This window comes from Chiloscyllium punctatum, chromosome 22, assembly GCF_047496795.1.
Source record: "Chiloscyllium punctatum isolate Juve2018m chromosome 22, sChiPun1.3, whole genome shotgun sequence".
NCBI classification, from domain to species: domain Eukaryota; kingdom Metazoa; phylum Chordata; class Chondrichthyes; order Orectolobiformes; family Hemiscylliidae; genus Chiloscyllium; species Chiloscyllium punctatum.
This window is the reverse complement of record NC_092760.1, coordinates 25,655,064-25,679,095: the sequence shown is the minus strand read 5'-3', so window position 1 is coordinate 25,679,095 and position 24,032 is coordinate 25,655,064. Positions and strand designations below refer to the sequence as shown.

The 24,032-nt window shown below is 45.2% G+C and overlaps 1 protein-coding gene and 1 long non-coding RNA gene across 2 annotated transcripts in view; both read left to right on the top strand.

The window, feature by feature from the left end:
- LOC140493468 (uncharacterized) overlaps positions 1-24,032 on the top strand; it is a 724,813-nt gene that overhangs the window by 683,348 nt on the left and 17,433 nt on the right. The window lies entirely within an intron of this gene.
- Positions 1-24,032, top strand: part of LOC140493465 (prostatic acid phosphatase-like) — a 42,508-nt gene that overhangs the window by 4,043 nt on the left and 14,433 nt on the right. Inside the window, exons 2-6 of the mRNA XM_072591925.1 lie at positions 11,943-12,038; positions 12,810-12,896; positions 15,401-15,553; positions 16,160-16,258; positions 18,002-18,097. Coding sequence (XP_072448026.1) covers positions 11,943-12,038; positions 12,810-12,896; positions 15,401-15,553; positions 16,160-16,258; positions 18,002-18,097 — 531 coding nt within the window. The remainder of the gene's footprint in view (positions 1-11,942; positions 12,039-12,809; positions 12,897-15,400; positions 15,554-16,159; positions 16,259-18,001; positions 18,098-24,032) is intronic.

Sequence of the window (24,032 nt, the reverse complement as noted above, 5' to 3'; positions counted from 1 at the left end):
GATAACATTTGGTAAGCAGCCAGAAGTCAAATAGTTTAAATCCTAACAGCCATGGTGTTTGATCATTAAAGAGCACTGAAAAGTATGTGTATGTGGGACTGTAGAGAGAGAGAGAGCATTTGTGTTGGGGTGAACATCAGTCTGAAAGTTAGAGCCATGCAATACAGGAGAGGCCCATCGACTATGCAATGACAATAACTACCACGAAAAGCACATTAATCCCGATTTCCTGCAGTTGTCCTATATCCTTGAATGCTATGATATTTTCAAATATTTTTGAAAGGCTGTAAGGTTTCTGGCCTCCACTGTCTTCCCAGGCTGTGCATTTCAGATTCCCATCGCATTCTCATTGGAAAACAAACTTTTCTCGAATCCCCTCTGAATCTCCTGTCCCATACCCTAAAACTATGCCCTCTTTGATTTTTTTTGATTTGATTTATAGTTGTCACCGTGCACTGAAGTACAGTGAAAAGTGTTGTCACACGTACTTTTACAGGCAGATTGTACAAGTACATCAAGGTAACAGAACAGAGTGCAGGATACTGTGTCATAGCTATGGAGAAGGGGCAGAAAGAGATTAACATTAAAGAGGTCCATTAAAAAGTCTGAAATCAGTGGGGGAGAAGCTGTCCTTGAATCTGTACATTGGTCCACGACTTTTTGTCATTTATGTAAATGATTTGGATGTGAGCATAAGAGGTATAGTTGGTAAATTTGCAGATGACACCAAAATTGGAGGTGTAGTGGACAGCGAAGAAGGTTATCTCAGATTATACAGGATCTTGACCAGATGGGCCAATGGGCTGAGAAATGGCAGATGGAGTTTAATTTAGATATCAAAATTGGAGGTGTAGCGGTCAGTGAAGAAGCCTACCTCCAGAGTACAATGGGCTCTTAATCAAATGGTCTGAGGAGTGGCAGTTGGAATTTAATTCAGATAAATGCAATGAGCTGCATTTTGGGAAAGCAAATCTTAGCAGGATTTATACACTTAATGGTAAGGTCCTAGGGAGTGTTGCTGAACAAAGAGACCTTGGAGTGCAGGTTCATAGCTCCTTGAAAGTGGGGTCGAAGGTAGATAGGATAGTGAAGAAGGCGTTTGGTGTGCGTTCCTTTATTGGTCAGAGTATTGAGTACAGGAGTTGGGAGGTCATATTGCGGCTGTACAGGACATTGGTTAGGCCCCTTTTGGAATATTGCATGCAATTCTGGTCTCCTTCATATCGGAAAGGGTTCAGAAAAGATTTACAAGGATTTTGCCAGGGTTGGAAGATTTGATGTATAGGGAGAGGTTGAATAGGCTGGGACGTTGGAGGCTGAGGGGTGACGTTATGGAGGGTAACAAAATTATAAGGGGCATGGATAGGGTAAATAGACAAAGTCTTTTCCTTGGGATGGGGGAGTTCAGAGCCATGAGGGCATAGGTTTAGGTTGAGAGGGGAAAGATATGAGTTCATGGAATGCCCTGCCAGTAGCAGTGGTGGACTCTCCCTCTTTATGGGCATTTAAGCGGGCACTGGATAGGCATTTGGAGGATAGTGGGCTAGTGTAGGTTAGGTGGGCTTGGATCGGCACAACATCGAGGGCCAAAGGGCCTGTACTGCGCTGTATTCTTCTATGTTCTATATAAAAGAGACCTAAGGGGCAACTTTTTCACGCAGAGGATGGTGTGTGTATGGAATGAGCTGCCAGACGATGTGGTAGAGGCTGGTACAATTGCAACATTGAAAAGGCATCTGGATGGGTATATGAATAGGAAGGGTTTGGAGGGATATGGGCCGGGTGCTGGCAGGTGGGACTAGATTGAGTTGGGATATCTGGTCGGCATGGACGGGTTAGACCGAAGGGTCTGTTTCTGTGCTGTACATCTTTATGACTCTATATATTCAAATTTATATATCTTCTCCCCGATGGAAGAGGGTGAAAGAACATTTTAACTGCGTGGAAGGCTCCTGTGATCGACCCCTCAACCGAGGGGAATAGCTGCTCCCTCTCCATACCCCTCTCCATACCCCTCATAATCCTATATATCTCAATCATGTTCTTTGCCCACCCCCAGCCTATCTGCTGTGACCTGGTCAGGTCCATGCCCCCCCTACAACCCACCCTCCCATCCTAGCACCTACCCCTGCCATTGCAGGAATTGCATTACCTGTGTCCACACCTCCTCCCTCACCTCCATCCAAGGCCCTAAAGGGGCCTTCCACATCCATCAAAGTTTTACTTGCACATCCACCAATATCATTTATTGTATCCGTTGCTCCCGATGCGGTCTCCTCTACATTGGAGAGACTGGACGCCTCCTAGCAGAGTGCTTTAGGGAACCAATCAACCACACTGCCCTGTGGCCCAACATTTCAACACCCCCTCCCACTCTGCCGAGGACATGGAGGTCCTGGGCCTCCTTCACCGCCGCTCCCTCACCACCAGACGCCTGGAGGAAGAACGCCTCATCTTCTGCCTCGGAACACTTCAACCCCAAAGCATCAATGTGGACTTCAACAGTTTCCTCATTTTCTCTTTCCCCACCTCACCCTAGTTCAAAACTTCCAGCTCAACACTGTCCCCATGACCTGTCCTACCTGCCTATCTTCTTTTCCACCTATCCACTCAACCCTCCTCCTTGACCTATCACCTTCACCCCCTCCCCCACTCACCTATTGTACTCTTTGCTACTTTCTCCCCACCCCCACCTTCCTCTAGCTTATCTCTCCACCCTTAAGGCTCACTGCCTTTATTCCTGATGAAGGGCTTTTGCCCGAAATGTCAATTTTCCTGCTCCTCGGATGCTGCCTGAACTGCTGTGCTCTTCCAGCACCACTAATCCAGAAGAAAATAATCCCATCCTATCTAGTCTTTCCTTACAGCTCAATTACTCTATCCAGTAAACATTCTGATGAACTTCATCTGTACCCTCGTGTTGTGCTATCACATCCTTCCTGTCGTTAGCTGACCAACACTTCACACGATACTCCAGCTGTGGCCCAACCGACGCTCTGTACAAGACCGACATCATCTCCTTGCTCTTATACTCTATGCCACGACCGACAAAAGCAAGTGTCCCATGTGCTGCCTTAACTATTCACTTGCTCTGCTGACTTCAGGAATCTGAATAATTATCCCAAGATCCCTCTGTTCCAGTGTCTTGCCATTCATTAAATACTCCCTGAGGGACCTTGACACTTGAGGACAGCATGAAACAGACTGCTCGAGCAGGTTGATGTTACGAAGGAGGATATGCTGCAAATCATGAGGTTAAATAAATCCTCAGGGCCAGACGGGATATATTCTAGGTTACTACGACAAGCAAGAGAAAAGTTTGCTGCCCCTTTGCCGATGATCTTTGGGTCCTCATTGTCCACTGAATTAGTGCCAGATGATTGGAGGTTGGCAAATGTTACTCCCTTGTTCAAGAAAGGGAATAGGGGTAACCCTGGGAATTACAGACCAATCAGCCTCAAGTTTATGGTGGGTAAAGTACTGGAGAGGATTCTGAGAGACAGCTTTGTGATTACTTGGAAAACCATTGTTTGATTAGAGATGTTCAGCATGGCTTTGTGAGGGGCAGGTCATGCCTCAGAAATCTTATTGAGGATGTGACAAAACACATTGAAGGTGGAGCAGTGGATGTGGTATACATGGCTTTTAGGAAGGCATTTGATAAGATTCTCCACAGTAGGCTTATTCAGAAAGTAAGGAGGCATGGGATACAGGGAAATTTGGCTGTCTGGATACAGAATTGGCTGGCCCATAGAAGACAGAGGGTGGTGGTAGATGGAAAGTATTCAACCTGGAGCTCGGTGACCAGTGGTGTTCTGCAGGGATCGGTTCTGGGACCTCTGCTTTTTGTGATTTTTATAAATGACTTGGATGAGGAAGTGGAAGGGTGGGTTAGTAAGTTTGCCAATGACATGAAGGTTGGTGGAGTTCTGAATAGTGTGGAGGGCTGTTTAGGTTGCAACAGGACATTGACATGATGCAGAGCTGGGCTGAGAAGTGGCAGATGGAACATAGAACATAGAAAAATACAGCGCAGTACAGGCCCTTCGGCCCTCGATGTTGCGCCGACCGAAGCCTACCTAACCTACACTAGCCCAATAACCTCCATATGCTTGTCCAATGCCCGCTTAAATGACCATAAAGAGGGTGAGTCCACCACTGCTACTGGCAGGGCATTCCATGAACTCACAACCCACTGAGTAAAAAATCTACCCCTAACATCTGTCCTATATCTACCACCCCTTAATTTAAAGCTGTGTCCCCTGGAGTTCAAGCTGGAAAAGTGTGAAATAATTCATTTTGGAAGGTCGAATTTGAATGCAAATTTCAGGGTTAAAGGCAAGATTCTTGGCAATGTGGAGGAACAGAGGGATCTTGGAGTCATATCCATAGAACCCTTAAAGTTGCCACCCAAGTTGATAGGGTTGTTAAGGTGTATTGGCTTTTGTTAGCAGGGGGATTCAGTTTGAGTCGCGAGGTTATGCTGCAGCTCTATAAAGCCCTGGTTAGACCAGACTTGGAATATTGTGTTCAGTTCTGGTCGCCTGATTATAGGGAGAATGTGGAAGCTTTAGAGAGGGTACAGAGGAGATTTGCCAGGTGCTGCCTGGAACTGGAGGGGATGTCTTATGAAGAAAGGATGAAGGAGCTAGGGCTTTTTTCATTGCAGCAAAGGGGGATGAGAGGTGACTTGATAGAGGTGTACAGGATGATGAGAGCCATCGATAGAGTAGGTAGCCAGAGACTTGTTCCCAGGGCGGAAATGGCTTTTACAAGGGGGCATAATTTTAAGGTGATCAAAGGAAGGTTTCGAGGAGATGTCAGAGGTCGGTTCTTGACACACAGTGGTGGGTGTGTGGAATGCATTGCCAGCAGTGGTAGTAGAGTCAGAGACATTAGGGATATTAAAGTAACTTTAAGATAGGCACATGAATGATAGTGGTATGGAGGTTAGTTTGATCTTTGACGAGGATAAAAGATTGGCACAACATAGAGAGCTGAAGGGCCTGTACTATGTTGTAAAGTTCTATGTTCGATCTCTATACACTTCTTGTACACAGCTCTGTACGCAATATCTCACTTGATCGAGTTTAGGTAAGGAGAAATCTTTTAATTGTATGGTAATTTAGAATGCGTAGCTGATGGATGTTATATAAGTACTTGGAGCGCTTATAAAGGGGGACTGCTGGGTCATGAGGTTGAATGGTGAGAAGCAGTTATATGTTGTGTGGCATTAAAAGTATGTTCACAAAAAGAGCATCATTGTCCAGTGTCACTGACCCCTGACCATGACTCGGGCTCTCTCGTACAGTTTTTTTTTTACTGACTCCTGACACTGCGGTTCAGAAATCTATCATTTGGGAACTTCCTTTCAGAACTTCAGTTGTGAGAGATTGGCTTTTGAGCAAGAAAGGGCACTGTCAGTTGTTGAGTTGAAACTGCTGATTCTGGCCTTGATGTGGTTTTCCTGTGAGCTTTTTAAAGCACAGGTCCAAACTGACTGTTGCTGAGAGCGACAGCTGACAATGGAGCAGTGATTGGAGCAACACGCAGGTCTCGGAATGTTTCTGTCTCTCCCACCCTCACTGCCCCTCCAAACACAGACCCAATCTCCCCCGCCCTTGCTGCACCTACCATGAACCAAGGAGACCAGCATCTGCACCACACAATTTGAGAGGATGTCCTTGCCAGGTTGAGGAAATGATACAGAAAGAGGAACGGGGGGTTTTCCACCAGTAACGGATTTGGGTAGAGCTGTCATGTAGCCTTGTACAAGGCAGGACCTGGCTGCCATCTGTATCCACAGTGTGATCTACTCACAGTTGTGTGGAACTAATTTGGTCCCCTTGGCTTTTTGTGATCTTATTTTGAGATAGCTGAATGGAGTGTTGGTGTGTGACATATTCCACTGCTCATTACAGAGTTGACCATTTGTGGAGAGAAGGGTCTGTTATTCATGATAGAAAGTAGTGATGCTGGACAGGCAGCGTTCGAGGAGCAGAAGAATCAATGTTTCTGGTGTAAGCACTTCATCAGGAATCCCGAAACATCGATTCTTCTCATTCTTGAATGCTCCCTGGCCTGCTGTGCTTTTCCAGCACCACACTCTCGACTGATCTCCAGCATCTGCAGTCCTCGTTCTCTGTGGAAAGTAGTGATAATGTTGTTCCCTCTGTAAACTACTGCCTCTGAGGAAATTCGGAAGCAATTCCTCTCAGAACGTTTCCCAAGAAAGCTATAGAAGCAGAACAATGACTGCAATAATAGCTTTGAGGCAGGTCTGAGATTTGTGGTTTAGGAGGATTGGGTTTCCTGGAGCTGCTTGGAGTATCATGTAGGGATTGATTTTAAATGTTGTTTTTCCCCTCACCAGCAGCCAATTGGATTGAATGGGTGACTGACAGTCAGGCAGGTAGGCAACTGGGAAGTGGAGTGGAATACAGTGAAGTGAGCATTGCTGTGAGGGATTCTGGATTTGGATGCGAGTTAAATATCAGACATTAGGGACTGGGGGATAGAACAAGTTGAGAAATGTGGAGGAATTGGACAAATCCCTTAAGCTGTTTGCAACAAGCAAGGTGCTGACCAAATTTAGTCAGCCCTCACTTAAAAACTTAACAACAGAGTGTCAGATTTTGGATGCAATTCTGAAGTTACTAGATACTTTGCTAGATACTGCTGAATGTAATTAATCTGATCAATTTCAGATTATCAGTCTGACACTCAAATTTGTGTATTTGCACATACTGGAAGCTACCTTCTGTCCATATACAGGACCCTGCAGACAGTCAGAACATGTGCACTCACTGCACCTGTTTAAACTCTACAAAGGTAGTGACAGCTGGTTATTGTTTTGTTTCTCAGGACAAAGCCAAAGCCTGGCAGTTAACTGTCAATGATCATTAACTCATGCATTCTCCATGCAATGCCTGTACCAACCTGAACATGCCTTCTAACCAGTTAAAACATTCACATCTTAGAAATGTTGATTACCCTTTTTTTTTCTTGGAAAACGTCCTGACATGTGCAAGACAAAAAGTTTTGACAAACTGCTGTTTCAGCAGCTTTCATGTTTTTTTTGATGACTTGTATATGTTGGCCGAGAGCACTTGCATTTTAATATACTGAATCTATGATGCGCCTACCTTGTGGTTTATTTTGCTGTTGTCAGGGGTCATGCTAGTTTTCCAACTTTTTTCTGGGCACCGCTGCTGAGGTCAGTGTTAATTTCCATCCCTAATTTCCCTGGAAAATGTAGAGTTAAAATGGTAAATGGAAATATTGGAAAATAGTTTGTGACAACCATAGTCATTTGCTTTTGTGCTGCTTGAACATAATCCAGTAAGATGATGATCAGATGTTGCTACTGTGGTTTTAGTCCTGTTTGAGAAGCTCTAGTTGAGCTCACTGGTGATTTGACAGGACGACAGTCGTCTTAAAGTGATAGAAAATAACCAAAGGAAAAAATCATGTTTCCACGCAAATCAAAAAATGTGACCAATATTTGAAGCACTTATTTGCTACACATCATAACGTAGCATTTTCCCAGGGTGGAAAAAGTCTCTGTCTATCTACTCTATCTATGTCTCTCATCACCTTGTACACCTCTATCAAGTCACCTCTCATCCTTCTTTGCTCCAATGAGAAAAGCTTTAGCTCCCTTAACTTTTCTTCATAAGACATGCCCTCCAATCCAGGCAGCATCCTGGTAAATCTCCTCAGAACCCTCTGAAACTTCCACATCCTTCCTATAATGAGGCGACCAGAACTGAATACAATATTCCTAGTGTGGTCTATCCAGGGCTATATAGAGCTGCAGCATAACCTCACGGCTCTTAAACTGAATCCCCCTACTAATGAAAGGCAACACACCATATGCCGCCTTAACAATCCTATCAACCTGGGTGGCAACTTTGAGGGATTGTGAACGTGGACCCCAAGACCACTCTGTTCCTTCACACTGCCAAGAATCCTGCCTTTAACCTTGTTTGACCTTCACACTTTTCCAGGTTGGACACCATCTCCCACTTCACAGCCCAACTCTGCATTCTGTCAATGTCGCATTGCAACCTACAACAGTCCTCCACACCGTCCACAACTCCACCAACCTTCGTGTCATCAGCAAACTTACTAACCCATCCTTTCACTTTTTCATCCAAGTCATTTAGAAAATCATGAAGAGCAGAGGTCCCACTGGCACAGTGGCTCAGTGGTTCATGCTGCTGTCTCACAGCGCCAGGGACCAGGGTTTGATTCCTGCCTCGGGTGGGTGACTGTGTGGAGTTTGCACGTTCTCCCCGTGTCTCTGTGGGTTTCCTCTGGGTGCTACGGTCTATTCCCACAATCCAAAAATGTGCAGGTTAGCTGAATTGGTCATGCTAAATTGCCCTTAGAGTTCAGCGATGTGTAGGCTCAGTGGAATTAGTCAGGGGTAAATGTAGTGTAACAGGCTAAGGGTGGGTTACTCTTCAGAGGGTCAATGTGGACTTGTCTCAAATGGCCTGTTTCCACACTGTAGGGATTCTATGAACAGATCCCTGCAGAACACCACTGGTCACCTAGCTCCAGGCTGAATACTTCACATCTACCACCACCCTCTGTCTTCTATGGGCCATCCAATTCTGTATCCAGGTAGCCAAATTTCCCTGTATTCCATGTCCCCTTACTTTCTGAATGAGCCTGCCATGGGGAACCTTATCAAACACCTTGCTAAAACGTGTATATACCTCATCCACTGCTCTACCTTTGACTGTGTTTTATCATGTCCTCAAATAATTCGATAATGTTTGTGAGGTATGACCGCTCCCCACCCCCCCACCCCCATTGCCATGCTGAGTATCTAATCAAGCTATGCTCTTCCAAATAATCATAAATCCTGTCTCTCAGAATCCTGACCAATACTGTGCCCACCACTGACTGACAGGCCTGTAATTCCCAGGGTTATTTGGAACACTACAACTCCATGTCATCAATGTGGACTTCACCAGTTTCCTCATTTCCCCTCCCCACACCTTACCCCAGTTCCAACCTTCCAGCTCAGCACCGCCCTCATGACCTGTCCTATCTGCCAATCTCCCTTCCCACCTATCCACTCCAGCCTCCCCTCTGACCTATCACCTTCATCCCCACCCACATCCGCCTATTGTACTCTTAGCTACCTTCTCCCCAGCCCCACTCCCCTCCCATTTATCTCTCCACCCTGGAGGCTCCCTCCCTCATTCCTGATGAAAGGCTTTTGCTTGAAACGTCAATTTTCCTGCTCCTCAGACGCTGCCTGACCTGCTGTGCTTTTCCAGCACCACTGTAATCTAGACTCTGATCTCCAGCATGGTTATCCCTGTTCCCGTTCTTGAACAAGGGAATAATGTTTGCCAACCCCAATCACCTGGTACTACTCCAGTGCACAGTGAGGACACAAAGATCATCGGCAAAGGCGCAGCAATATTATCCCTTGCTTCCTGTGTGTATATCCCGTCTAGTCCGTCCTGTCATGATTTTCAAAATTTTCAGCACAGCTTCCTCCTTAACATCAAACAGTTTGAGCATATCCGTCTGTTTCATGTTGTCCTCAGAAACATCAAGGTCCCTCTCAGTAGTGAATACTGAAGCAGAGTATTCATTAAGGACCTCCCCTACCACCTCCGCCTCCAGATGCAAGTTCCCTACACTATCCCTGATCAACCCTACCCTCACTCTTTTTGAATTAGAATTAGAATTCCTACAGTGTGGAAACAGGCCCTTCGGCCCAACAAGTCCACACCACCCCTCCGAAGAGTATCCCACCCAGACCCATTACCCTACATTTCCCCTGATTAATGCACCTAACCTATACATCCCTGAACACTACGGGCAATTTAGCATGGCCAATTCACCTGACCTGCACATCTTTGGACTGTGGGAGGAATCCGGAGCACCCAGAGGAAACCCATGCAGGCATGGGGAGAATGTGCAAACTCCACACAGACAGTTGCTTGAGGCTGGAATTGAACCCGGGTCCCTGACGTTGTGAGACAGTAGTGTTAACCACTGTGCCACTCCCTGGCCATCCTCTTGTTCCTGATATAAGTTATTTTGGCTGCGCTATCCCCCTAGCCCCATATCTCCATCCATATGTTGTAATTATACCAACTTCTACCACTTCCTCTGGCAGCTCCTTTCATACATGCACTATCCTCTGCATGAAAAAATTGCCCCTTAGGTCCCTTTTATATCTTTCCCCTCTAACCTTAAATCTATGCATTGTACTTTTGGACTCCCTACCCTGACAAAAAGACCTTGGCAACTCACCCTATTCGTGCCCTTCATTATTTTATAAACCTCTATATGGTCACCCCTTAACCTTCAACGCTCCAGGGAAAATAGCTAGTCTATTCAGTCTGTCCATATAGCTAAATCCCTCCAACCCCAGCAACATACTTATCTGAACCCTTTCAAGTTTAACAACATTTTTCCTATAGCAAGGGGACCAGATTTGAATGCAGTATTCCAAAAGCGGCCTGGCCAATGTCTCATGCAGCTGCAACATGTCATCCCAACTCCTATACTCAATGCACTGACCAATAAAGTTGAAAAATGTGGTGCTGGAAAACAGCAGACCAGGCAGCATTTGAGGAGCAGGAGATTCGACGTTTTGGGCATAAGCCCTTCAGGAATGAGGCTGGTGTGCCAAGCAGGCTGAGATAAAAGGTAGAGGGCAGGGAATTTGGGGGAGGGGTGCTGGGAATACGATAGGTGGAATGAGGTCGGGAAGAAGAGGGGGTGGTTGCGGAGAGGTTGGGAAGAAGATTGCAGGTCAAGAGGGTGGTGCTGAATCCGGGGGTTGGGACTGAGATAGGGTAGGGGGAGGGGAAATGAGGAAGCTGGAGAAATCTGCACTGACCAATAAAGGGAAGCATACCAAATGCCACTTTCACCACCCTGTCTACCTGCAACTCCACTTTCAAGAAACTGTGAACATGCATTCCAAGGTCTCATTGTTTGGCAACATTCCCCCAGGACCTTACCATTAAGTATATGATTCCTGCCCTGACTTGCCTCACCAAAATGAAACACTTCGCATTTATCCAAATTAAACTCCATCTGCCACTCCTTGGCCCATCTGATCAAGATCCCATTATACTATGAGATAACCTTCTTCATTATTGACTCCACCTCCAATTTCAGTTTTATCTGCAAACTTAGTAACCAGTTCAATGATTTCACATCCAAATAATTTGAGTACATGACGAAAAGCAGTGGACCCAGCACCTATTCTTGCTGCACACCACTGGACATAAGCCTCCAGTTCGAAAGTTTAATAGAATAGTAGAACTAGTAAACGGCAAATGTTCCAATATAGTAACATCCCATAAAAAGTCCTCTTGTAAAGGCAAATTCAGGAAAACTTATTATCTCGCATACGATTCTGACAGCAGGAAGAAGACCCAAACTTTTAGCTCCAAGAGTGAAAGCTTGGATAACCAGCTTCAATATCCCAGTAACTGCTGAAAGCTAAACCCTGGTTCCACCCATTCATGTTGCTTTTATTGTTCCAACATTTAAAAAAAAATCCTAAGGCACCTAAAGCTGTTTACTTTATTAGCTTGCAGCACACCTCTGTCTCAATCTTTGTTCATAAGGCAAAAAAGGACAAAATACACCTCTTCAATCATTGTATTATCACACTAAGGAAAAAGTTGCTCTCCCTGTCCCTTACAGTCCTTCCCAACCCTAGACTGTGATTTGTGAGATTCCGACATTGCAGACAGGTATTAAGCAGAAATTTCCACCCACTGTATATGAAGGATTGGAGATCTCTTTTCCCACCTTTCTGATCCCCTCTCCCTGCTTTTCCTTCCATCAACACCTTTCCAAGTCTTGCTCTTTGTCTTCAATTCTGAGAGTAATTGCTGAAGAATTCAGTTCTTAATGCAGCCAGTGTAACCTGCACTTTATATTCCCAGGTGTATCGCCATGGAGACCGATCTCCGATCCATACATTCAAAACAGATCCTCATAAGCCGGATGAATGGCCACAAGGCTTTGGCCAGCTTACGCAGGTCAGTTGGTCCCTGTCTCACACTCACTGCCTCTAGCAGTCTCTCCTGCCTACTCTCTGATCACTGTGAAGCTGTGTGAGAGACTGGGGAAATCTGGATGCTGCTCGTCATGGCTCCGTGTGGAAGAACTCGAATGGGTATCTCTGTATCAGCATGGTGTGTTTATTCCTGTTCTCACCTGTAAGATCACATCTGTGGACTGCTCCTATAAATCGTCTTCAGTTTAATATCAGGATGGACAGGTATATGCCACACTGAGCACACCCCAATAGCTCATCCCCCTATCTGTCTGTCCCTCTCCTCTGAGGATATTGACACATGTATAGGCAATTGTCACAAACGGTTGCCATTCCTCCACCAGTCTCATTCCAGATATGAAAGGCTGGGGGGGGTTAGTATACCATGTGGCGAGTTGCCCCCATCCCAACCCAGCACAAGACAGACTCCCGATATCCAAGCAAAACTGACTGGACAGCCCTGACTGGCTTCCTTTGCTTTGCCTCCAGGACACTGAGGCTAATTTTGCCTCGTAATTCCCACGTTGCTTGACAAGAGTTGACCCATTCCCACCAGGCTGGTCCCTGGGACCTTGTGTTTCTCCCCACTCTGGGTGTCACTGAGTTGTGAAGGGAATGGGCCTCCAGTGTGCTGGATTGAAACTGGAGGTGGAGAAGGTTACTTTTGGAGTGAACCCTTGTGATTGTGAGCTGATGGCTGGTGCTGGCTGGTCTTCATTAGTAATGACCAGGAATTCCTGCTGTTCTTTTCTAGGTTGGGATGAGGCAGCAGTATGAGCTGGGCCAGTTTCTGCGAAAACGTTATGAAGATTTCCTCAACTCCTCGTACGAACGGCAAGAGGTGAGGGGTGTTCCTCTCCATCTAAACCTTTAACACTATGGTAGTTCCAGTCGATGTGTGGAAAGTTAAAATCCCCTACCATAACTCCCCTATTATTCTTACAGATAGCTGAGATCTCCTGACAAGTTTGTTTCTCAATTTCCCTCTGACTGTTAGGGGGTCTATAATACAATCCCAATAAGGTGATCATCCCTTTCTTATTTCTCAGTTCCACCCAAATAACTTCCCTGGACGTATTTACGGGAATATCCTCCCTCCGCACAGCTGTAATGCTCTCCCTTATCAAAAACACTACTCCCCCTCCTCTATTGCCTCCCTTTCTATCCTTCCTGTAGCATTTGTATCCTGGGACATTAAGCTGCCAGTCCTGCCCATCCCTGAGCCATGTTTCTGTAATTGCTATGATATCCCAGTCCCATGTTCCTTACCATGCCCTGAGTTCATCTGCCTTCCCTGTTAGGCCCCTTGCATTGAAATAAATGCAGTTTAATTTATTAGTCCTACCTTGTCCCTGCCTGCCCTGACTGTTTGATTGACTTCTGTTCTCAGCTGTACCTGTCTCAGATTCATATCTTTCCTCACTATCTCCCTAGGTCCCCCCCCCCCCCCCACCTTACTAGTTTAAATCCTCCTGAGCAGTTCTAGCAAATTTCCCTGCCAGTATATTAGTCCCCTTCCAAATAAGGTGCAATCCGTCCTTCTTGTACAGGTCACTTCTACCCAAAAGAAATTACAATGATCCAAAACTGTGAATCCTTCTCCCATACACCAGCTCCTCAGCCATGCATTCATCTGCTCTATCCTCCTATTCCTGCCCTCACTAGCTCATAGCACTGGGAGTAATCCAGATATTACTACCCTTGAGGACCTCCTTTTTAAATTTCTGCCTAACTCTCTGTAATCTCCCTTCAGAATCTCAACCTTTTCCCTTCCTATATCATTGGTTCCGATGTGGACAATGACCTCCTGCTGGCCCCCTTCCCCCGTGAGAACATTCTGCACCCTCTCTGAGTCATCCTTGATCCTGGCACCAGGGAAACACACCATTCTGCTTTTTCGCTGCTGGCCACAGAAACGTCTGTCTGTACCTCTGACTACAGAATCCCCTAACACAATTGATCTCTTGGAAGCTGACGTACCCCTCGTTGCATTAGAGCCAGTCTCAATACCAGAAACTTGGCTGTTCGTGTTACATTCCCCTGAGAATCCATCACCCCCTACGTTTTCCAAAACAGCATACCTGTTTGAAATGGGTATATCCACAAAAGACTCCTGCTCTAGCTGCCGACCTCTCTTACCCTTCCTGGAGTTAACCCATCTATGTGACTGTATCTGAGACTTTCCCCCCTTCCTATCACTGCCATCCATCACATACTGTTGCTGTTGCAAATTCCTCATCGCTTCTATCTGTCCCTCCAACTGATCCACTCGATCTGATAAAATTCGCATCCAACAGCATTTATGGCAGATATAATCCACAGTAACCCTTAAACTCTCTTTAAACTCCCACATCTGACAAGAAGTACATATCACTGCAAAGGCCATTTTTGCTCCTTCACAATCTACAGACCCAGAAAATAACACCGTCTTATTCCTCTACAAATACTGCCCCAGGTTAAATTAATAGTTATGGCTTATATTTTAAGTTTAATCAAGAGACTTATCTCCAAAAACATATAGTCAAGAAAGAATCCACTGTACTCACTACTGCAGCCTTTCTCTTGGACAGACTTAAAACAACAAATAACTTGGGCAGAATGGCAACTTTCCATGCTGCAAACTTCTATGATTTTAGGAGTAGGTTCACAACAAGAGGCTGAGTCAAGTGATGCTGTCTGACTGAATATTTGTGATATTGTGGAATACGTATCTTGGTTTGACTGTGGGTTGAAGGATCTGAGCTATAGGGAAAGGCTGAACAGGCTGGAGCTGTTTTCCCTGGAGCATCGGAGGCTGAGGGGTGACTTTATAGAGGTTTACAAAATTATGAGGGGCATGGATAGGATAAATAGACAAAGAATTTTCCCTGGGCTCAGGGAGTCCAGAACTAGAGGGCACAGGTTGTGGGTGAGAGGGGAAAGATATAAAAGAGACCTAAGGGGCACATTTTTCATGCAGAGGGTGGTGCGTGTATGGAATGAGCTGCCAGAGGAAGTGGTGGAGGCTGGTACAATTACAACATTTAAGAGGCATTTGGAATGGTATATGAATAGGAAGGGTTTGGAGGGATATGGGCCGGGTGCTGGCAGGTGGGACGAGATTGGGTTAGGATATCTGGTTGGCATGGACAGGATGGACCGAAGGATCTGTTTCTATGCTGTAAATCTCTATCGCTCTGACTCTAAATAAACTGGGTCCAAAACAAAAAAATCAGGTGTGGTTCTGCTGCGAATGTCCACCTAGGATTGGGACAGAAGGTGGGTTGCTATGGTTGTTCTCAACAAGCAACAGCTTTGATAGCTCTTTTATGTTCCTACGAGTACAATGTGTGCTCTCTGTTATAGATTTATGTTCGGAGTACAGATATTGACCGCACTCTGATGAGTGCCGAGGCAGATCTGGCTGGCTTCTACCCTCCACATGGACAACAGGTCTTCCGTACCAATCTTAGCTGGCAGCCAATCCCTGTGCATACCGTGCCAACGATGGATGACTGGGCAAGTATCCCAAATACCTTGGCTAAAAGGCAACAGTGTACCTGTGGCGAGGGCTGAGGTGAGAGGAGGGTGGGGAGCTAGCCCTCTCACTCGATCCATGGGAGAGGGCTGGGGTGGGAGGACAGTAGGGAGCTGGTCCTCTCACGGGGGCTATGGAGAGAGGGCTGGGGTGAGAGGAGGGTGGGCAGCTGGCCATATCACCTGGGCCCATGGAAAGAGGGCTGGGATGTGAGGATGGGGAGCTGGCCCTATCACTGGGCCCATGGGGAGATGGCTGGGGTAAGACAGTGGGCAGCTGGCCCTCTCACTGGGCCCATGGAGAGAGGGCTGGGGTGAGAGGAGGGCGAGGGGTTGATCCTCTCACTGTGCCCATGGGGAGAGGGGTGGGGTGAGAGGAGGGTGGGGAGCTGGCTCTCTCACTGGGTCCATGGGGAGGGGTGGGGTGAGAGGAGGCTGGAGGTTTGGGCCCTGGGGTTGGGAATCCATAGCACTGGCTCTGTAAGCAAAGAGAAGGGGGTGGTTGATGACCCTGGCACTGGGTCTGTGGGAGGAAGGGGCGGATATTGACCCCAACACTGGAACTGAACCAAATGTGAATCATTTCAGTTGCTACTGTACCCATTGAGAAACTGCCCTCGCTTTGAGCAGTTGCAGAATGAGACGAAGAATTGTTGGGAATACAAGAAGACCATGCAAGACAACCGGGTGAGTGTTGAGCATAGATAACAAATGAGTCTGTCTAATCTCTATTCTGTCAACCACTTACTGACACCTTGCCTCTTCCCCAGGGTATCTTTTTTTTTCTATTTGCTTCATTCTTCTTCTCTGTCTTTAACTCACCACTTTCAAACTCGTGCTTCTCATTTATCTTTCCAGAAGCTCCCAAACTTGCTAATTATTTACAGTATTTCCTGTTTTCCTTTCGTGGTGATAATCCGAGATTATTGCAGAGCCCCTGCCTCCACTACTGTTATAGTGATTATCCAAGAATGCCTATCTCTGAGCTGTAATGGTGATTACCACAGAGACTCTCCCTCTGAGGAGGCTCTAATGGAAATTACTACAGGAAGCCTCTGTCTCTCTCAGGGAAATGAATGGTGATTATCCTTCTTCGAGTGTAATGGTGATTAGTGCAGGGACTTTGCATCCTAGACTATGACCGTGAGCATCATAGAGACCTTTCATCTCAGACTATAGCAGTGATTATTGCACAAACCTTCCCTCTGGGGGATCTCTAAAGATGATTATCATGTGTACCCTGTCCCTCGGACTGTAACATTGATTACTGCAGAGGCCCTGTCTTTGGGTCTGTAACAGTGATTAGCAGAGAGACACTGCCTCTGAAGGGACTGTACCCTTCCCTGAGGGACTGTAATGGTAATGACTGCAGAGGGGACTGTAATGGAGATTGTCGCAGAGACCTCCCTCGAGGACTGTGATGGTGATTACTGCAGAGACCCTTCATCCTAAACTCCACCAGTGATTCCAACCTCTTCAGAGGGACGGTCACTATAGTAACAATAATGCTTTCAGAGACCCTGCCTCTGGGATTATAACAGTGGTTATCATACAGACCTTGATACTTAAGGGCTGTAATAATAATTATCACAGACCCTCCCCTTGGGCTGCAGTGACCTTCTATCAGGCACCACAAAAGTGATTATCAGAGAGACCTTCCCTCTGGTGATTATCACAGAGATCTTCCCTCTAGGGGTGTTGTAATGATGAATATGGCAGAGACCATCTCCCTGGGTCTGTGCAATGGAGAATCCTGCAGAGACAGTCCACCCTGAGTATAATAGTGGGCTGGCATGGTAGCCCACTGGTGAGTGTTGCTGCCTACAGCAAGAGGAACGCAGGTTTGATTCTATCCTTGGAGACTGTGTGTAGTTTTCACGTTATTCCTGTGTCTGAATGGGTTTCTTCCAGTTGCTCCAGTTTCCTGTCTCAGCCCAAAAATGTGCAGGTCGATTGGCTGTGCTATGTTGCCCATAGCGTCCAGGGATGTGTAGGTCAGGTAGATTAGCTATGGGGAATGTAGAGTTACAGGGATAGGATAAGGGGCTGGTCTGGGTGGGATGCTCTTTGGAGGGTCAGTGTGAACTTGACTGACCAAATGGCCTGCCTCCACACTGTAGGAATTCTATGAACAGTGAGTATCACAGAGACCTTCCCTCTGGAACTGTAATAGTGATTATCATGGAGATCCTCCCTCTGGGACTGTAACAATAATGCCTGCAGAGACCCGCTCTCTGGGACGGTAACAATAACTTTTACAGAGACCCTTCTCTAATGAGCAGTAATGCTGATAATTGCAGAGACCCTCTCTCTGGGATTATAATGGTGATTATTAAAGAGACCCCCTCTCTCCAATGTCAACCACATTCTTATGCTCATTAACCTGGATGTTTTGATGTAATATGTACTGTTCACTGGTTGCTGATGTAGGAATTCCTGAAGACGTTGGCTAAAAACACTGGAACTCCCTTTGCGAACCTGACACTCTTTAATCTGTGGATGATTTATGATGCTCTGTTCTGTGAGGTGAGTAACAGAGTTGTTTCGTGGGATTGCAAACTGGATATGGCAGGGGTGGAGGTTGTGCATGCGATGTAACATGTACACAGGCTTGTGTACATGTGCACAAATACCTTCCCTTCAGAGTGACAATTGCATCACACTTCCCACTCTCGTGGTTTACCTCTCCCTGTAGTTTCAGTCTGACTGCATATCCGACTTCTCATCACATAAACTTAAGAGTAGAGAGTGAATGGAGTTAATGTAAATTCTGACTGGCTGTCACCTTTAACCCATAATCAAAATCAGAATATGTATATACTTTAGTGCTTTTCACAGCCTCAAAATGCGCTGAAGTGTTCTGTAGCCACTGAAACAGTGTTTGGTTTGTTTCCACTGTTTTAATATTGGAAATGCTGCAGCTAATTTGTAGACAGAAAGATCCCAAGAGCAGCCAAGTGACTGTGGCCATGCATTTGAGAGAAGGAAGGTATGGCCTGCTCCAGGCAGTTTAGGGATGATATATGATGGCTCCCCTAGTTTCTTACTTTGCTTCGATCTAACTGCAACACAGTGTGCTTCAAAGAAGGTTTCAACCCTTGACTGCTGTGACCTCAAGAACAGACACAAAACTCATTAGCTTAAAAGAAAGAACTTGTGTTTATTTTTCAACCTCAAATGAAATCTCAACAGTGCCCACTCGTACAGCACAAATGCACAAGTCTAGATGATTACAGAAGAGACTGCGCGTACCTCGTCAAGTTCAAAAAGTTACTCTTGTTATTATCTTTTGAGATGAAACCTGGAAGTGTTACAGGCCTGATAATTTTGGTTCAGTGACAGTAATGGTGGTTGATATTTTCTGAGGATAAATTCAGAGACTTCCAACTTGAAAGAGCTTTGCAGGTTGGAGATGCAGTTAAACCCCTGAAGTGAACATCTGACTGAGTTCTCAAAATCTACACTCTGGATTAGAGTGGTGCTGGAAAAGCACAGCAGTTTAGGCAGCATCCAAGGCGCAGGGAAATCGATGTTTTGGGCAAAAGCCCTCTCCTGATGAAGGTCTTTTGCCCGAAACGTTGATTTCCCTGCTCCTCGGATGCTGCCTGAACTGCTGTGCTTTTCCAGCACCATTCTAATCCAGAATCTGGTTTCCAGCATCTGCAGTCATTGTTTTTACCCCTCAAAATCTACAGACAGAAGGATAGTCCTGCTATAAGCCATGATATGGAGGTGTCGGTGTTGGACTGGTGTGGACAAAGTTAAAAGTCACACTACACCAGGTTACAGTCCAACAGGTTTATTTGGAAGCACTAGCTTTCGGAGCACTGCTCCCTGATGAAGGAGCAACGGTCTGAAAGCTAAAACTTCCAAATAAACCTGTTGGACTATAACCTGGTGTTGTGTGATTTTTTAACATAAAATATAAGAAAAAAGAGCAAGAGTAGGCAATCCAGCCCCTTGAGTTCTGCTCTGTCATTTAATTCAATCATCTCCGCTTCAGTTCTGCTTTCCCATCTGGTCTCCACAACCCTTCAACCCATTAATTAAAAACCTGTCAAACTCCTCCAATTTTCTTAATGTCCCAGCATCCATTCACTCTGGGATAGCAAATCCCACAGATTCATGACCCTTTTGAGAGAAGTAATTCTTCCTTCTCTATATTTTATATCTGCTACCCCTTATCCTAAAACTATGCACTCTCAGTCTAGATTGCTATAAATGAAGAAACCTATCAATGCCGACTTGTCACTCCTCCTTAGCGTCTTATATACCTCCATTATATTTCCTGTCATACCTCTAAAGTATAGGCTAAAATTGCTCAATCTTTCTTCATAAGACAAACCCTTCATGTCTGGAATTAATCTAGTGAATAACTTTTGAACTGTCTCCACTGCAACTCTAGTAAGGGGACCAAAATTATAAACCGTACTCCAGGTATACTCTCTCTTGTCTTGAACAGTTGCAGCAACAATTCCCAACTTTTATATTCTATTTCTTCAACAATAAATGCCAAAATAGTTTTTGCCTTCCTTATTACCTACTCTGACTGCATTCCAGTTTTCTGCCTCTGAATGGATTCTGGACAGGATTCTTCCTTTGTTGTGTGGGATCTCTTCTCTCTTTGCTCTCTGTCTCCCAAACTGTCTAACATTCTGAGAGCAGCCTCATGTCAGTGTAGTATTTTTTTAACACAAGCTGGTTTCAGTTAAGTGACTATAGTATCAGTGTTCTCACATGGATGGTCCCTAATGACATGAACATTGAAGTGTGAGAGAAAGGGGAGGGGGTTAAAATTTGTTTATTTACATCTCCTTGTGATCCAATTTCTTGACCTTTTATGCTGTGATTTTTCTTCTACATTATCTTGGCGGGCTCGTTGTGCATCAGTTTCAAAAGAAGCAATTAACTTTATAGGAGTCATCCTGTTGCATTTATGATATCTCCCCTCAAAGGAATGGTAGGATACAGAGGGTAATAGTGGGAGGATGTTTGTCAGATTAGAGGCCTGGGACCAGTGGTGTACCTCCAGGTGTCGGTGCTGGGCCCATTGCTGTTTGTTATCTACGTCAATGATTTAGATGAGAATGATTAGTAAGTTTGCAAATGATACTGAAGTAGGCAGTATTATGGACAGTGAGGAAGGTTATCAGAAATTGCAGTAGGACCTTGATCAGCTTGGGAAGTGGGCCGTGAATTGGCAAATAGATAAGCGTGAGGTGTTGCATTTTGGAAAGTCAAATCAAGGGAGTTTCATGGTGAATGGTAGGGCCTTAAGGAGTGTAGTGGAACAGAGGGACCTTGGAGTTCAGGTGTACAGTTCTCTGAAAGTGGAGAGACAGATAGACAGGGCAGTGAATGAAGTTTCTGACACACTGGCCTTTATCAGTCAGGACATTGAGTATACGTGTGGGGAAGTTATGTTGCAGTTGTACAGGACGTTGGTGAGGCCGCACTTCGAGTATTGTGTTCAATTTTGGTCACCTTGCAATAGGAAGGATGTTATTAAACTGGAAAGAGTGCAGAAGAAATGTACAAGGATGTTGCCAGGACTCAAGGGACTGAGTCATAGGGGGAGGTCGGACAAGCTAGGACTTCTTTCTTTCGAGTGTAGGAGACTGAGGAGGGATCTGATAGAAGTGTAGAAGATCAAGAGAGGCATGGATAGGGTGAATGCACTCAGTCTTTTTCCCAGGGTTGGGGAATTGAGGACTAGAGGGCATCAGTTTAAGGTTAGAGGGGAAAGAATAAAAGGGAACCCGAGGGGCAACATTTTTAAGAGGGTAGTATGCATATGGAATGAGTGGCCAGCAGAAGTGGTTGAGGCAGGTACATTAACAACATTTAAAAGGTATTTGTACAAATATCTGGGTAGGAAAGGTTGAGGAGGGTATGGGCCAAGTGCAGGGAAATGGGGTTAGCGTGGATGGACATTTTGGTCAGTATGGACCAGTTTGGGCTGGAGGGCCTGTCTTCATGCTGTACAACTCTGACTCTACGAGAACCGGGTGACCAGAGATTTATTGTGATTGGTTCTGATTTAGATGTTGCTAAGCAATTGAACTGTTCCAAACCAGATATAAGTGGCCTTTCCAGGGTGTGCACACTCCTGGGAACTGGCCAATGAGTTGTCTTACTCCATTTAGCTCCATGTTCTTGGTTTTCAACTCCCCAACCAGAAGAAACATCCTCCCTGCATCTAGTCTGTCCAGTCCTGTTAGAATTATATACATTTTAATCAGATTCCCTTTCATTCTTCTGAACTCTATTGAATACAGTTGACCCACCTTTTCTCTGGGCTGCTGGTCCAAGATTGTTTGAGGTGGAGCCCATCCTGACAGTATGGTTCCTTCCTTTCCCCATATTGATGCCAGTGCCCCTGAAATGGAACCTTTCTTTCTTGCACCATGTGTCTACTTCCCTGATTTTCTTATCTCTATTCCAGTTTGCACGTGGCTCAGGTAATAATTCAGAGGTGATCATCCTTGCAGTTCTATTTTTAAATTTTGTTCCTAATTCCTGATTTTCCTGATCTTTCCTCTGCTGCTGGTCTCACCATGGACCACAACAACTGGATTCTACTCCTCCTACTTCAATATTTCTTGAAGCTGGTCAAGTTGTCCCATACCTCAGCACCAGGCAGGGAACTCACAACAGGAGACCCTCAATCCTGCTCACAAAGAATACCATGTCCTTGTAGAGCATCCTGTTCACTACCACTTGTGCTTAAAAGATAGTAGGTGGGGTGGTCTATATATTGACTAGAAGGTAAAGGCTGTTGTAGTTTCATGTTCTTGGATTCCATGAGTTGCACAAATGACCCTAGTTTGGACAATTTAACTATTGGTTCAATCGTTTAGCAACAGTGGAAGTTTGTAGATTTCCTTGAGCTCTCAGTGAATGATTGTTTGATATTGCTTCATCACTGGGGATTGATTTGAGATTGGGGGTGTGAGAGAGAGCGAGAGAGAGCAAGACTTCCCATTCTTTATCCTTGTCTATGCTGAAGTAGTAGCTGCTGCCAAGAAGACCATTTATCTACTTCTAATTCCACAATGTCTTTATTTTTCAAAGCTGACAGGTCTCCCAGTATGCAAAATTATCACAAACATATGAATTAAACCGAATGCACATTTCTCAATGCTGAAGTCATTGTCTGTTCCACTGTTTTGACTTTGATATTACCATTTTGTCCAGATGGGTTTTATATGCAGTCGGCTCTGCTAACGTTTGCCCCAATCTCTGTTCAGGTGATCATGTAACCGTTCTTGGTCAGTATTCATCCTTTTCTAAAGGTTGATGAAGCAATCCAGTCATAAAATCAGATGCAAGAAAGCTGAAGAGCAATGCTTCATTTTTACTGCAGTCATGATAAATGGGGAATTGTCCACTTGATCAGTACAGTTCTCAGCGCAAGGAATTGCTCCAGGTCACTTTTAATGTTTTAATGGATTGTTTAGACCCTTTTTGAACTTTCTGGCTTGGGGACTTAAATGATAAGAGAACTTTCTGTTACTTTGGCTGAGTTTAATTATGCCATTGTTCCAACAGGTTTTGTTCATCCTGAACTTTACCCTCCACCCCTACCTTACCCCAAAACTAGATTAAGTTTAACTTAGTTTAATTTGGCATCATGTTCGGCACAACATTGTAGTCCCAAGTGCCTGTTTGTGTGCTGTAAAGTTCTATGTTCTAAATCATTACCCAGAAGCAGTTTACTCCTTACACCAGGAGACTAGGTTTGCATCATAATTGCTTCTGAGATAAGGTGCCCTTGATATAAGGTTACAGGCATATGCCTACCTTCAATAAATCTCATTTCTCCTGACCTGTTGTTTATGATAAACAGAAATGATCTGGAGGAAGATATAGGTGATCTGATTAACAGGTTTGTGGATGACATTGATTGGTGGAGTAGCAGACAGTGAAGGGGACTGTCAGAGAATACAGCAGAATATGGATAGATTGGCAATTGGGCAGTGAAATGGCAGATGGAGTTCAATCTGGGGTGATGCATTTTGGAAGCTCCAATTCAAGAGCGAACTGTATAGTAAATGGAAAAGCCCTGGGGAAAATTGATGTACAGAGGGATCTGGGTGTTCAAGTCCATTGTTCATTGAAGGTGGCAACACCGGTCAATAGAGTGGTCAAGAAGGCACACGGCATGCTTTCCTTCATCGGACAGGGTATTGAGTACAAGAGTTGGCAAGTCATGTTACAATTGTACAGGATGTTAGCTTGGCTACATTTGGAATACTGCGTACAGTTCTGGTCGCTACATTACCAAAAGGATGTGGATGTTTTGGAGAGGGAGCAGAGAAGGTTCATCAGGATGAAGAGAGGTTGAGTAGATTAGGATTATTTTCATTAGAAAGATGGAGGTTGAGGGGGAGACAAGATTGAGGTCTACAAAATCATGAGAGGTATAGACAGGGTGGATAACAAGAAGCTTGTTCCCAGA